Source organism: Dreissena polymorpha, chromosome 1 (assembly GCF_020536995.1).
Source record: "Dreissena polymorpha isolate Duluth1 chromosome 1, UMN_Dpol_1.0, whole genome shotgun sequence".
Classification (NCBI taxonomy): domain Eukaryota; kingdom Metazoa; phylum Mollusca; class Bivalvia; order Myida; family Dreissenidae; genus Dreissena; species Dreissena polymorpha.
The window spans coordinates 148,793,032-148,808,736 of NC_068355.1; the positions used below are offsets into that span (position 1 = coordinate 148,793,032).

The following is a 15,705-nucleotide window of genomic DNA, read 5'->3' on the forward strand; positions in this document are numbered from 1 at the left end:
CCAGTAACATTGAGAAACACTGTACCTAGCACTGTATAATTGATCCAGTAACGTTGAGACACATAGTACCAAGTGTTGTATGATTGGTCCAGTAACATTGAGGCACACAGTAACAATTGCTGTATGATTTACCCAGTAACATTGAGAAAAATGGTCACAATGCTGTATGATTGATCCAGTTACATTAAGATATACAGTATCAGGTGATGTATGATTGATCCAGTGACATTGAGAAACACAGAACCTAGTGCTGTATGATTGATTCAGTAACATTGAGACACATAGAAACCAGTGTTGTATGATTGATCCAGTAACATTGAGGCACACAGTTACCATTGCTGAATTATTGATCCACTGACATTAAGTCACACAGTAACCACTGCTGTATGATTGATCAAATAACATTTAGAAACAAAGTAACCAGTGCTATATGATTGATCAAATAACATTTAGACGCACAGTACCCTGTAATAGATAATTGATCCAGTTATATTGAGACCACAGAAACCAGTGCTAGATGATTGATTCAGTACCATTGAAACATATAGTATCCAGTGCTAGATGATTGATCCAATTATATTGAGACACACAGACTCCATTCTGTATGATTGATCCAGTCACTTTGAGTCATAGAGTACCAGGTGCTGTTTTATTGATCGAGTAACATTCAAACACACAGTATCCAGTGCTGTATGATTGCTCCAGTGGCATTGGGACATACAGTACCCAGTGTTGTATTATTGATCCAGTAACATTGAGACATACAGAACCCAGTGTTGTATGATTGATCCAATAACATTGAGACATACAGAACCCAGTGTTGTATGATTGATCCAGTGTTATTGAGTTATACAGTAGCCAGTTCTGTATGATTGATCCAGTAACAGTGAGACATACAGTACCTAGTGTTACATGATTGGTCCAGTAACATTGAGACAAACAGTGCCCGGTGATATATGATTGATCAAGCAACATTCAGCCACAGTACATAATTATACTGTATGATTGATCCAGGTATATTGAGACACACAGTACCCAGTGCTGTATGACTGATCCAGTAGCATTGAAACACATAGTACCCAGTGCTGTATGATGGATCCATTGATATTCAGACACACAGTACTTTGTGCTGTATGATTAATCCAGTAACATTCAGACACACAGTACCCAGTGCTGCTTGATTGATCCAGTAACATTGAGACACACAGTAACCGATGCTGTATAATTGATCTAGTAACATTCAGACACACAGTACCCAGTGCTATATGATTGATCCAGTAACATTGAGACAAACAGTACCTAGTGATGAATATTGATCCAGTAACATTCAGCCACACAGTACGAGATGCTGTATGATTGATCCAGCATTATTGAGAAACACAGTACCTAGTGCTGTATGATTGATCCAGTACTATTCAGAAGCACAGTACCCAGTGCTGCATGATTGATCCAGTAACATTCAGCCACACAGTACTAAGTGCTGTATAATTGATCCAATAACACTTAGAAACACAGTACCCAATGCTGCATGATTGATCCAGTAACATTCAGACACACAGTACCCAGTGCTGCATGATTGATCCAGTAACATTGAGACACACAGTACCCGATGCTGTATGATTGATCTAGTAACATTCAGACACACAGTACCCAGTGCTATATGATCGATCCAGTAACATTGAGACAAACTGTACCTATTGATGTATATTGATCCAGTAACATTCAGCCACACAGTACAAGATGCTGTATGATTGATCCAGTACTATTCAGAAAGACAGTACCCAATGCTGCATGATTGATCCAGTAACATTCAGCCACACAGTACCAAGTGCTGTATTATTGATCAAGTAACACTTAGAAACACAGTACCCAGTGCTGCATGATTGATCCAGTAACATTCGACACACAGTAATCAGTGTTGTATGATTGATCCAGTAATATTAGGACACACATTACCCAGTGTTGCATGTTTGATCCAGTAACATTCAGACACACAGTACCCAGTGCTATATGATTGATCCAGTAACATTGAGACACACAGTACCTAGTTATGTATGATTGATCCAGTAACTTTCAGTCACACAGTACAAGATGCTATATGATTGATCCAGTAACATTGAGAAACACAGTTCCCAGTGCTGTGTGATTGATCCAGTAACATTCAGCCACACAGTACCCAGTGCTGTATGATTGATCCAGTAACACTGAGAAACAAAGTACCCAGTGCTGCATGATTAACCCAGTAACAATCAGACAAACAGTACCCAGTGCTGTATGATTGATCCAGTAACATTCAGAAACACAGTACCCAGTGCTATATGATTGATCCAGTAACATTGAGTCACACAGTACCTAGTTCTGAATAATTGATCCAGTAACATTGAGACACACAGTACCCAGTGTCATGATTGATTCGGTAACATTGAGACACACAATACCTAGTGATGTATGATTGATCCAATAACATTCAGCCACACAGTACCCATTGTTGTATGATTGATCCAGTAACACTGAGAAACTCAGTTCCCAGTGATGTATGATTGATCGTGTATCATTCAGACACACAGTACCCAGTGCTAGATGATTGATCCAGTAACACTGAAAAACTTAGTACCCAGTGATGCATGATTGATTGTGTAATATTCAGACACACAGTACCCAGTGATGTATGATTGATCCAGTAACACTGAGAAACACAGTACCCAGTGATGCATGATTGATCCTCTAACATTCAGACACACAGTACCCAGTGCTGCATGATTGATCCAGTAACACTGAGAAACACAGTACTCAGTGCTGCATGATTAATCAAGTAACATTCAGACACATAGTACCGAGTGCTGTATGATTGATCCAGTACTATTCAGAAACACAGTACCCAGTGCTGCCTGATTGATCCAGTAACATTCAGACTCACAGCACCCAGTGCTATATGATTGATCCAGTAACATTGAGACACACAGTACCTAGTTATGTATGATTGATCCAGTAACGTTCAGCCACACAGTACCAGATGCTGTATGATTGATCCAATAACATTGAGAAACACAGTTCCCAGTGCTGCATGATTGATCCAGTAACACTCAGCCACACAGTACCCAGTGCTGTATGATTGATCCAGTAACACTGAGAAACAAAGTACCCAGTGCTGCATGATTGACCCAGTATCATTCAGACACACAGTACCCAGTGTTGTATGATTGATCAAGTAACATTGAGACACGCAGTACTTTGTGATGTATGATTGATTCAGTAACATTCAGACACACAGTACCCAGTGCTATATGATTGATCCAGTAACATTGAGACACACAGTACCTAGTTATGTATGATTGATCCAGTAACATTCATCCACACAGTGCCCAGTGCTGAATGATTAATCCAATAACATTGAGAAACACAGTACCCAGTGCTGCATGATTGATCCAGTAACATTCAGAAACACATTACCCAGTGCTAGATGATTGATCCAGTAATATTAAGACACACTGTACCGAGTGCTGTATGATTGATCCAGTAACATTCAGATATACAGTACCCAGTGTTGTATGATTGATCCAGTTATATTAAAACACACAGCACCCAGTGCTGACTGATTGATTCAGTGACATTCAGGAACACAGTACTGTGTGATTGATTCACGGACAATTATGCAAGCAGTACCTTGTTTTATGTGATTGATCAAGTAATCTCTAGATCAAGATAACATGAGGTATGATTCGCCATGTTATAACCAGACATACATGCAGAAATGCATCAATTGATAATGCGTGTTTGAAGAAAATAACATGCATTAAATAATTATTTAATAATTAATTGCTGCTCCTCACATCTGTATATCTACAATTATGTGAATGCAGCCACTTGGGGCACATTTGATCAATAGTGACACCATCATAATTTATATATAAAAAAGAGTCTGAATAGCTTTTGAATTTCTATCCTGTAGTAATTTCTTCTATAGAACGTGTGATACCGTGAAAAAAGTCATACAGTTTGTTTTTCTTTGTATCTATCTTACTCATGTTTTGACCTTAATTGTCCTTTATCAACAGCCTATAATTTGTCTGAGAATTATCTTGCCAGCAGACCTTAAATAATAATATTTAAAATGATAGGGATGTAGAACTTCATTTCGCAAGGATGATAATAGAATGTTTAGCCTGAATCTATCCTTTCTTGTATACAAATAATAAGTGAATACAACAGTTCCACATTACATACTCCAAATCAATAGATTACATCCATGTCCCTATATATTAACCATAGATTGTATGCATAGAGGCTGTGTTCTTATATTTAACAATTATTTTAATTTTGATGTACATGTACATGTACACATAAGTAATGGATATTTTCTATTTATCTAACATTCTTAAAATATCAGCATGTGTAAGTGCACAGGAAAAAGTTACATGTAATGTAAACTGTATAAACTATATAAACAGTATTGCAAGGACCTTTTCACGTTTTGGTACATTTACAAAATGTATAAAAAATGTTTCAGAATCTCAAATTTTTGTTGCAGTTTTTAAATTTGCGAGGAAACAGTTATACTGAACATTAACCATGCTCTAAATTATCCATTATATGCATCTTTTGACGATTTTAAAAGTGGTCTTAGCGTTAGACTTTTACTCCAGGGGTCAGTGGTTCGAGCCCAGCTGAGGGTACCTTTTTTTTCTTTCTTTAATTTTACTATTGTTTTTTACTGGAGCTTTTTAGATCCTATGTTTACATTTATCAATATAAAGCATTAAATCACAAACTTCAATACATGCCAAAATCTGCGAAAAGGTCCCTTTAACATGATTAAACAATTCTTTACATAAATAACAATATTATATACTACTGGTACATAAAAACATTTCATGCAGTCAATAAAAAAACTAACAGTTGAAACAATCAACAACAATTAAATCTTTTTGAATTTAATTAACTTAAATTTACCATTCATATTCAAAATAAGGAAACACACAAAAAATCTTTTCTGTTGTTGAATGTAGTTCAAAATACTCAAAAAAATGCTTGGTAAATATACATTCTAAAAATAGATAAGATGTTCAATATCATAATAAGGAATGAATGCATGATAACTTGTTATGTTGTTGGAACTTGTGTTGATCTTTATCTAATTACTAATAATCAACAACATGTTGTTCTTTCAAAAAATGATGGCTAGCTAGTCACCATAATCATATACAATCTTTTAATGGACTGGAGTTTTTAATGTTATGCATTAGAATATGTTAACTAGAAATTCTGTTGGACCAATACTTGGTACATTGTGGCATACATAATGATAGTAGTTATGGAAGAAATGTAGACAAAAATCAAAGAACTTCACATGATTGATAATTCAAGCACTTAAGTAATGTCAATAGAACTTGAAATATGGTAAGAAACAAGTGTGCATACAAATTGTAATCCACGTTTGAGCAAATATTTATTTTCCATGCTCATCCGTATTAAATAAAGTAATAAACGGACAGTGACGGTCTGAAGTGGATCGGAACATAATTATAACGAATGCTTATACAAACTAGTGGCCAGTTATTGTGAAGGTTGACTTTATGATTAGCGTTTACTCTGGATGATACCATTTTATATATAGGTGGGTCATGTCTTTATAATGAATTGTTTTTTTGTTTTTTTGCTATTTTATTACTTATTTAGCTGAACAATGTTAACATGAAATGCAAGAGGACATGCATTTTGTTTGTTAAGTTTTCTTAAACCATTTCATTGTTTTCTATTCCATACTCATAAAATGTAATGACCCTTATTGGCGGGGGAATGAATAAGCAGACGACAATTTTAACCAACCTCAGGAGCATGGGTGTTTAACAATAGTTGGAGAAATATTGGATTTAATGGAGTAGAATGATTGATTTTACAATTTAGTGATTGGATCTATTGATGAGAGCTTTGAAAAAATGCGGAGAAGGTTTAAACATTGGGACATAGTGACACAGAGCTAGTTGTACAAACTCACACACAACAATGGAGAAATACCTTGAGTTTGACATCCCCTCCCTAGACAACATGGTAAGAGATTGTTGTAAATGTTAGTTAATTTATGTGTTAAGTGTTGCTGTGAGCTAATTTAGGGTAATTTCTTCAGGCATGTTAGTGAATATGTGTTCGAATCGAGAGAGGTGAATTAAATGAAAGTTGTTAAATAATCAGATGAAGCTGTTTCAGACTAGTATGGTTTGCTTTAAATTATATTCAACATTTATCCCGTAAATATTGATATGGATTGCATTCTGAAAGTGTGCAATGCCAAATTATACCATTCGACCACTTAGTCTTATTTTTCAACCATATTTTGAATGGGGCCAGACACCTTTGGATTGGATAAAAATGGTATGTTTGACTAGAATTTGGAAATTAGAGTTAGCTAAATAGCTAACAAATACTTCAAAATTAAAAATAAAACTCAAATGTGTTTTCAAAAGTATATTTAACTTAAAGAGCTGTATGGGAGATGAACTTAATGTAGAGATCTACAAAAGTATAAATGTTTTTTTTAAAACCTTTTATTGGGAATTTTTATGTGCCTTTCTGGAAAAATATATACTTCTTTCCATTAGAAAATGGGGTCGTATACCGTTCCAATGGGGCTGTATACCGGCCTTTGGAGCCGTATATCGGCCCCAAGTTTGAATCAAACAAACACTGAAAGAACACCAGTCAAAAAAACTTAACATACTGTACTGTGAATTAAAAGAGCTTGAAGGCTTGAATAGAAAAAAATTGATTGTGTATGCATTCACATTTAAAAAATGTAGTTGAAAATTGATTACATTTTATTAAAAACGAAAGCATAATAAATGAATACACACAACTTGTACATTTGATGTTACATATAAATAATTTGAACATCTTGTTTAATAGTGTTATGATTAAAATAGCATTTATAAAGACATCTTGTGAAATTATATAAAAGTTAATAAATCTTTGAACCATTTATCAAAACAGTTCTATCAAAGTCTCTCCAATAACTCAGAAAAAAAAATGATTTGACAATGATCATGACTATGATAAATAAATTTCATAGCAGAATTTCTGACATTATTCAGGTTTCATCCTACATACATCTGGTGGTTGTTTGCTGTATCCGGTTTGTAGGAAAATCAATTGATTGATTATTGAATACAAAAGGAGCTCACAAGTTTGCTTACATTATGGGTTTGATATGTTAACTCAGCCTTCAGAAATACATTTATATAAAAATGTGATCAATATACACAGCTGATCAACTGATAAGATTTGGCTGAGGACATTAAATTGATCAGTTACGGTTCAGTATCAGATGAAGTTTGAAGAGCTATTGAACTGACAAAAAAAGCACATTCTTTTCTGCACTATTTGGCCTGGCTTTAAATGAAGACATGTTTTATGATGATAAATATGCTTAAAGCAATGTCTTTATGAAGACATGTTTTTATGATGATAAATATGCTTAAAGTAATGTCTTTACATCAGGGATGTAACAAACTTTTATTGTATTTTTTGTTTACAGAAAGTCTCTTCTTAGTAAAAATCTTGTTTAGGCCGAAAGTGTTGTCCTTGATTAGCTTTTGTGGACTGCACATGCTTATGTGGGACAACACTTTAGGCAGATGTATTAAACCGGGCCCTTTCCACAGACGGAGGCTTATTATTGGGTTAGGCTTTTCATTCTAATGTTTTCTTCATTTACATTGAGAATAAGGTTCAAAAGATTAAATGTATCAGCTGACCAGCCGCTGAATCATGTTACTGGTAGTTTGTTCTTCGAGAAAAACTGACACATCTTTTCAGTCAGAAATAATATTAATAAATAGTATTGATTTAGATTCATAGTGTCACAGAAAACAACAGTGATATATGGTATATGGTTTAATAAATTTATTTTAGCTTCATCAATATTTTGTTTTGTTGACTTTAAAGATAATTTAAAATTAATCAACAGATGGTGGCTTTGCCCCAAACTATCGTACCTGAAAGCAACGATGTTACTTAACAATGTTACTCAATGATTCAAGTTACCTAGAAGACTGCATGATGATGGCCACCGGGTATAATCATCGTGGAAATTGTGCACTGCATGCATAATATTGTCAAAACATTTATTAGACTCGTAAAGCGTTTCAATAAATTATTGTTGAATTAATTGCACACAACGTATATATGTTTTGTTGAATTCTCAAATGAACATAATTACGTCACATGGAAAGTGTGGTTGTATTTTTATGCCCCTGGATCGAAAGATCAAGGGGCATATTGTTTTTGGCCTGTCTGTCATTCATTCATTCATTGTGTGTGTCCCAAAACTTTAACCTTGGTTGAAGTTTTGCAATAACTTTTGCATTATTGAAGAAAGCAACTTGATATTTGGCATGCATATGTATCTCATTGAGCTGCACATTTTGAGTTGTGAAAGGTCAAGGTCATCCATCAAGGTCAAAAGTCAAATATAAGGCTTCAAAGCAGCGCAATAAGGGGCTTTGTGTTTCTGACAAACACATCTCTTTTTTGTTGTATAAAAACGCAAATAGGACATCAGGCAATTTACGCATGTTCATATGGAAAAAACACTTCCAGATTGGACTTTATTTCAAAATTTATTTGAAAAATGTCTGTGTGAAATTTGTGAGCACTTTTATCCTCAATTTTTACCAGATTTTGCAAATTGAAAATGAGTTTATTGGGAAATAAATAGCGACGGAAAAAGAAGTAAGCATGTAGTCAGGTTCAAACAGATGTATTGAGGAATCTTATAAGTCCGGAGTATGCATTTCCACGCTAAAAGGGTTAAACAAAAAGTCACGTTTTATTCGTAGGATAACCTGCCTCTGAATGAACCAGGTTTGCGTCAGTAGACTTGACAGTTGATGAAACTTTGCTTTAATCAATATCTGACAACTATGCACTGGACTCAATATTTAAATTTTAATACATAATCCCCATTTTTTAAAGTCAGAGAATAGTATAAATGGGCCATTGATTATAAGTACGGGTAATTTGCTTTGCTGTTTTCATTTTACACCGACATTGATTACATACTGGTTAACAAGTACATGTAGTATATGAGTATGGCTCCATGGCACTGAAGTGCATTTAGTAGCAATAATCCAACTCCCAGCTATTGACCCTCTGAGCTGTACGGGATACTCATAGAAGCTCGAAGCATTCAAGAAAATCTAGGCTCTGAAAATGGGAAATATTGTGAATCAGTTATTTGTGAATAACCCAGTGTCACTATCAATTGATAGTTTCAGTGTTTTTGTGGCAGTTTGTTGGCTTGCTATGCCTACCACACTAATCAGTCATTACGGTGTTCTCCTCTGCGAAAAAATTGTGGCTAGTTACTTACAAGACTGATGATGGCAACCTTGTGTAATCCTGTGGAAATTGTTCAGTTAATGCTTAATATTGTCAAAACATATATTTCCACAAGTTAAGCTGTTTTACAAATTATTACCAGGTAATTATTTAATTACCTAAACCTGTAAATGTTTGGTTGCATTCCCAAATGACCATAATTAAATTTGAAATACTAAACAAGCTTTTGAATTTTAATGTTAACGCAACGTAAACAAATTCTAGCTTAAAACAAACAGTTCACAAGTCATGTAGTTCGGAGTTGACTGTTCATTCTTTGTTCCGATTAAAAGCGCATAAAAATTATGCTGCTTATGTATAATGTCATGTAACCGCATTGAAAGCGTGGTGTATTGATTAAAAAAACAACAACTAAGTAGCATATAAATCTTTTAATTTCGGTTAAAACATTAATTGTTCATTTTATTAGCTTACCTGAGCACAATGTACTAATGGTGAGCTCTTGTGATCGCCTTTTGTCCGTTGTGCGTCGTTCGTTGTGTGGCGTCAACATTTGCCTTGTTAACACTCTAGAGGCCACATTTATTGTCCAATCTTCATGAAATTAGGTCAGAAGATTGGTGTCAATGAATACTTGGATGAGTTGGAAAATGGTTATGTTTGCTTGAAAAACATGGCCATCAGGGGGCGGGGCATTTTTCCTTATATGTCTATATTATATTGCTAAAGTAAAACCTTGTTAACACTCTAGAGGCCACATTTATTTCCGATCTTCATGAAACTTGGTCAGAAGATTCATTCTTATGATATCTTGGATGAGTTGAAAATGGTTTGGGTTGGTTGAAAAACATGGCCACCAGGAGGCGGGACATTTTGCCTTATACGGCTATATATATATATATATATATATATATATATATATATATATATATATATATATATATATATGTGTCATAGGCTACAGAAATCAGTACAAACGAGGAAAAATCACATTTTCGTTTTTTGTCATTTTTGAAAAGATGAAAGCAAGCATAAATCAAATCCAAAGTTTTAGGGTTCTATCTATAATAGTTTTTGAGATATTGAGTTTTGAACACATGCACCCTTATACGATCTTATAACTAAATAATGGTTTTCTATATCAATTGACAATGACAACAAACTCTTTTGTAAATACAGTATACATGTATTAAACGTATATAATTCATGCAGAGATTCATGCATTAGTTAAACTGACCATGTTTATCTTATTTTATGTGCAAACAACAACAATCATTTGAATACAGTGGTTGCTATGGTAACGAATTCAAATAAAAAGCATTATTTTCATTTGTATTGTCTAAATATCAGGAAAAAAATATTTACGTCTTTGTCAAATATTAGTATATGATAAAACTGCTTACAGTCACTGATCTTTAAGTAAACATGATATTTATTTAATACATAGTAAGAAAAAGAAGCCAAGACAATAGGTTGAGTAATATTGCAACATGTCCTTTTTATAGAAAAGATCCACATATTTTACAGTGTATTGATTTCAATTCATTAAAGACTTCGCACTATGTAAACATCATACATGTTATTTAAAAGTGCCATACTTATATGCTGGTAAAAACTGTAATATACAGACATTTGCAGATGGTAACCATGGTTACCATGGCAACAAATAGATAAAAAATAAATTTTTACTGTTTTGAACAGCAAAAACACCTAATTTTATTAGTAAATCCTTTCCCATGCATATCAATCATGAAAAAGAGGAACATTATTTGACAAAACAATTTAACTACAATTTGTTTACAAAACCCACATAGTTAAACCTCCATAAATACACACAAATAATAACAACATGTACTTCTAATGCAGAACAATTGAAGATGAACCTGTATTATGTTTAAGACAAAACAAGTTACCGTCTATACATCATATAAAATAAACATAAAAACATTTCAATATAAATCGAATCCATTCAACCAACAAAGAAGTTAATGCCAAAATAATGTTTCCATAGCAACCAACATTCTTATTTTACATGTAAATGGGTTTCAAAATCATGTGTATGATGAGCTACATCAACAAAACTGATATATGACCGCCGGTCATAATAAATTAAAACACATGAACAGTGGTTCATTTATATGGCTAAATGTTTTGGCAAACTTTTTAAACATGTCTCAAAACATGCACTTTTACATATATAGCATTACAACATAAGTTTAAATGTAGAAAATACCATGCCACAAGCCAATTTAATATTAAAATTGTCACACTAGTAATTATTGCTGAAAAGCTCACCAATGAACAGTTTATACGGTAACAATAGCATATAACTTAGTAATCAAAACAAATAATCTAAGTATATGTGACAAACAGGATCATTCAATTTTGGACCTTAAACAAACATAAAGACAGGACAGGGCACATGTTTTTCCAACTTCTGAGTTACACAGACAGTTTTTGTTTTTTTGACTTCGGTTTGGGACAGGTAGCTTGTCTACTGAGGTCTGATTTAAAGAACTGCCCTATTTCCTCATATAGGTACCATTGTCGGGCGCTACTGAGTCCAGGTCCTTTAATACGGGCTGGGCAAGACTGGCTTGACATTGATGGTAAGAGGTCAGCACTCTTTAACAAACAGTGACTTTCAACCGAAGAGTTTTCACTAGTTTTACAACATACCCAGCCTGGTTTACCAGCATCAATAAGGAAATGTTGGTATTTTGAAATGTTCTTCATAGGTATGAAGAACTGCGAAAGGAAAGTTTTCCAATCGTGGAAGTGCACAGGCTTCTCTGAATCACCGACCATGTGCGGCACATTATGTCCAGACCTTGAGGAGGTTGACACAGTCTCAGCAACTGCCTCAATGGTCTCTGCATCGCAAAGTCTGGAAAAGTGTGAGGCATGAACATCAGTTAAATATTGCAGGGCTTTATTTTTCTTCTTATACAATGATGTCTTTTAAAAATTTGACAAGTTTTCGACTCAAATGTTCACTATTTAAAGAATTTCCCAACTCCAATTGTTACAATTTTAATAGTTTGCATTTCATTTTTTCAAATTGTGAACATTGAAACTATTTTTTCACAATATAGAACAGTACTCAACTAATTTTTTACAAAAGCAGGGGCCAAACTCTACTTCAAAAAGATGGAAAAAGTCCCTGTATTAAGTATTTTTTAAGAAAATTGGAAGTAATAATTTTGCCAATGCACATTGCAATATTTCAACTAACATTATCAGATGGTAACTCAATATATACTGATAATATACCTCCACTTTGACTTCCACAATCCAAAATGCCAATCAGGCTCGAACTTGGTGTGGCCAGTCACCATCATTGAGTATTGCATTCGAGTGTGCAGCCCTAATTTGAAATGGAATTAAAATAAACGTTATCATTTTCACAATCTGTCAAAAAAACTAATAAAACTTAAAAAAAATATACAATGGGTTTATTAACTCCTTTTATTTGTTTACCAATTAAGCACAAAGCATTTCTTAACATTGTTTAATATCAAAGATTCCATTTATATGAAATCTGTTTTTAATATTATTATATGTGTGTAGGTTGTGATTTTAATTATGTGTCCAAAATTTTATCCTTAAAGATGCAAAAATGGTACCAAGTTTTCATGCAATTATATCGTATGCATAATTAAAAGTTCTTACCAACAATAACTCTCCACAATGCATACCAAAGTACACAGTTGTTTTTATTTTGTCCAGCACAGTTGTCGAAGTGGAAAACTGCCTCTTCCTCCCCTAGGCCATAATGGTGAAGGTAGTGGTGCATGTAGCTGACAACCGTGTTTGCTCCTTTCCCAGGTGATTCGCCCTCATTTGCCAAGTAAAACACCTGTTTTCCTGCAATAGAACAAGAACTGAAAATAAGAGCAAACTGACAATAATTGTTATTTGATACAGAACTATGTATTTCATGTTTCAGCTAAAATAATGACACCAAAGATGTTTTTGCATATTTAAGAACAATATTGGACATGATTCTGTATTAAATGGTACATATACTAAAACTGACATTTACTATTTATGTGTTATTAGTGATGACACTTAGAATAGGCTTACACTCAATGTGCCTTCTAGATTGTATCTTAACAACACAAGTATAAGCAGTAACTGATCTAAACTAATAAACACACCTACCTGTACCTTCACAGCAAACACCAAAGACTTCACATTTTTTCGCAGTCTTGAAGTAGATTGGTCCAACCTATTATATATTAAAGTTCAAGTAGTTAAAAACAATTGTCAAGATTAAAAAAAATATCTTTCACTACACGTCATAGTAATGCAACAAAATAATGCAATAAATCAGAATTATTAAGTGTCTTCAGGTGTTTCGTTAAGAATTTCATTAATATTAAACGCTTTTCCATTGCATAAAAAAAAGAAATATATTTTCTCAATGAATGTCAGTTATTGTACCTCCTGACTGTGGTGTGGGTAATGGACCTGTTGTGCATAATCCCACGAATAATGGTTCTTTATGGGCGTCGAGCATGCAGGAGCGCCTGAAATATAATGTAATATTTGTTAAACAATTTTTAATATGAAACACTCATGCATTTTCTAAGTACAAACAATCAAAATATATCTGCATTTTCAATAAACTGGTTCACTACTTGTAAGTTACTTTTCCCGGTAATTTATTTTCAATACTGTATTGCTTCTGTTTTGATAATTCATCCCGACAGCATTGTTATTGTGTGCATTATGTTACTCATTTTAGTAGAAAATGTGATGATACAACAATAATTATACAATTTTCAAACAGAAATACACCTTCAAACGTGTTGTTCTCCGAACAGACATGCTTAGAGTCTACGCATTGTTGACGATAAAAATCCCTTTCAAGTTTAGCAAGGGACACATGCTCATTATATGCAGCCAACAGCACAGACTTTTCCTCTTCATCCATGGAACCGCTGCAAAGCAGTTTGTTACTGAACTGTTGGCACTTTTGGCATAGATCCGTCATTGGCTTTGACAATACAATATGTGGACACAATTGACGCCATATGCGAGTAAATGTTGATAAGCTAACATTCCTTAATCCTGATTCTGTGGCTGTTTTCTGGTACAGACTATGAATATCAGCCATGCATTTATCAGATGGTAAGAGAAGAACACCAAACTTCCTAAAATTTGGCAATCTACCTGGCAGTGGTAAAGCATTGTCAGATGCATATTTACAAAGGAATTCCTGTATATGCTCCTTGTCGGAATAACTCAGACTGTTTGCTGGCTGTTTGCCTTTGAGACCATGTACCCTTGGTGTTACACCATCTGAATCTAATGATTTGGAAATTGAACTGAGTTTTTGTTTACCAATGTCATGAAGAAAACAAAAAGTCTTCCTACAAATCTGAACACCATAAAAATGAAACTGCTGGCGGTTTCGTTCTCGTTCTTTATTTTTGTGCTTCAAACCAACTGTCAAAGGCCCCTGATGTCTGTGCGTAATCAAATGGGATTTTATAACTAAATCCAATTCATCATTAGAGAGTTCATGGCAGTATTGTCTAAAAGAGATTGCTTTTTGTAAGTCAATGACATTGCTGCATGGTTTGTTATGAAATGATGAACAGCCACATGTTTGAATTTTGAATTTGTTTATCTTTTCTTCTTCCTTTAAGTCAAACAACGACATTTCAATAGGGACAGACACTGCACCTGGCTCATTAAGCACAGATAATTCTGACTCTGAACAATCCGACTCATAATTAATGTCTTCATCAGAGTCTGAAGAGGGAACATTTTCATTTAGTTCTAATTCATCTCTTGAACTATTATCATCTATAGAAATGCTTTTTGGTCTGTTTTGAAAGTAAAGAATGTCAACCAAATTCAATTCTTCAATAAAAATATCGTCCTGGCCCTGAGAGATTTCATATGGGATTGTGCTTGCCGAACTTTCTTGAGACATTTTTACATTTTAAATAAGTGCGCCATTGTATTTGTGTAACCAACAACAAAGATTTCGTCGAGAAGTATTTTACTTCCGGGTTAGCAGTTTCATTTTGCATGTTCTCTAAATAGGATACTTGTTTACGAAAATTAATGATTGTCAATTGTATTAAAAGATCTTACTTGATTTTAACTACTATCCTTCAATTGAAGACATACTTGTCCGGATTGATTGACAATTTTTTCCAAAGGAACTTGCAAACAAACGGTGAACAATGTCACTGCGTAAAATTTTACGACACGCCATCTTCAGTAGAGGTCGCTCAACAAAGCAACGGTTACTTCCAACCAATTAAAAAATTATAAGTGTACATTGTCGAACAAAGTTCGGGGGCATTTCATTCTTCAAAAATATGCATATATCTCAAGTTTCAATAGGTTTTT

The 15,705-nt window shown here is 34.0% G+C and overlaps 1 protein-coding gene and 1 long non-coding RNA gene across 9 annotated transcripts in view; one reads left to right on the forward strand and one right to left on the reverse strand.

Moving 5' to 3' along the window:
- The first annotated feature begins 5,912 nt into the window (after positions 1-5,912).
- Positions 5,913-15,705, forward strand: part of LOC127855107 (muscle M-line assembly protein unc-89-like) — a 190,624-nt gene continuing 180,831 nt past the window's right edge. For 4 of the 8 annotated variants that reach the window (XM_052390478.1, XM_052390517.1, XM_052390495.1 and 1 more), the window contains exon 1: positions 5,914-6,048. In XM_052390478.1, coding sequence (XP_052246438.1) covers positions 6,004-6,048 — 45 coding nt within the window. In that variant the 5' untranslated portion in view covers positions 5,914-6,003. Of the gene's footprint in view, positions 6,049-15,705 lie in introns of all 8 variants that reach the window. The other 4 variants (XM_052390504.1, XM_052390534.1, XM_052390486.1 and 1 more) reach the window with 2 other exon arrangements.
- Positions 10,483-15,580, reverse strand: LOC127855744 (uncharacterized). Its single transcript, XR_008037666.1, has 6 exons — positions 15,445-15,580; positions 13,780-13,865; positions 13,498-13,564; positions 13,006-13,200; positions 12,607-12,700; positions 10,483-12,220 (listed from the first exon to the last, which is right to left on the reverse strand). It is a non-coding gene; the product is annotated as an uncharacterized LOC127855744 (long non-coding RNA).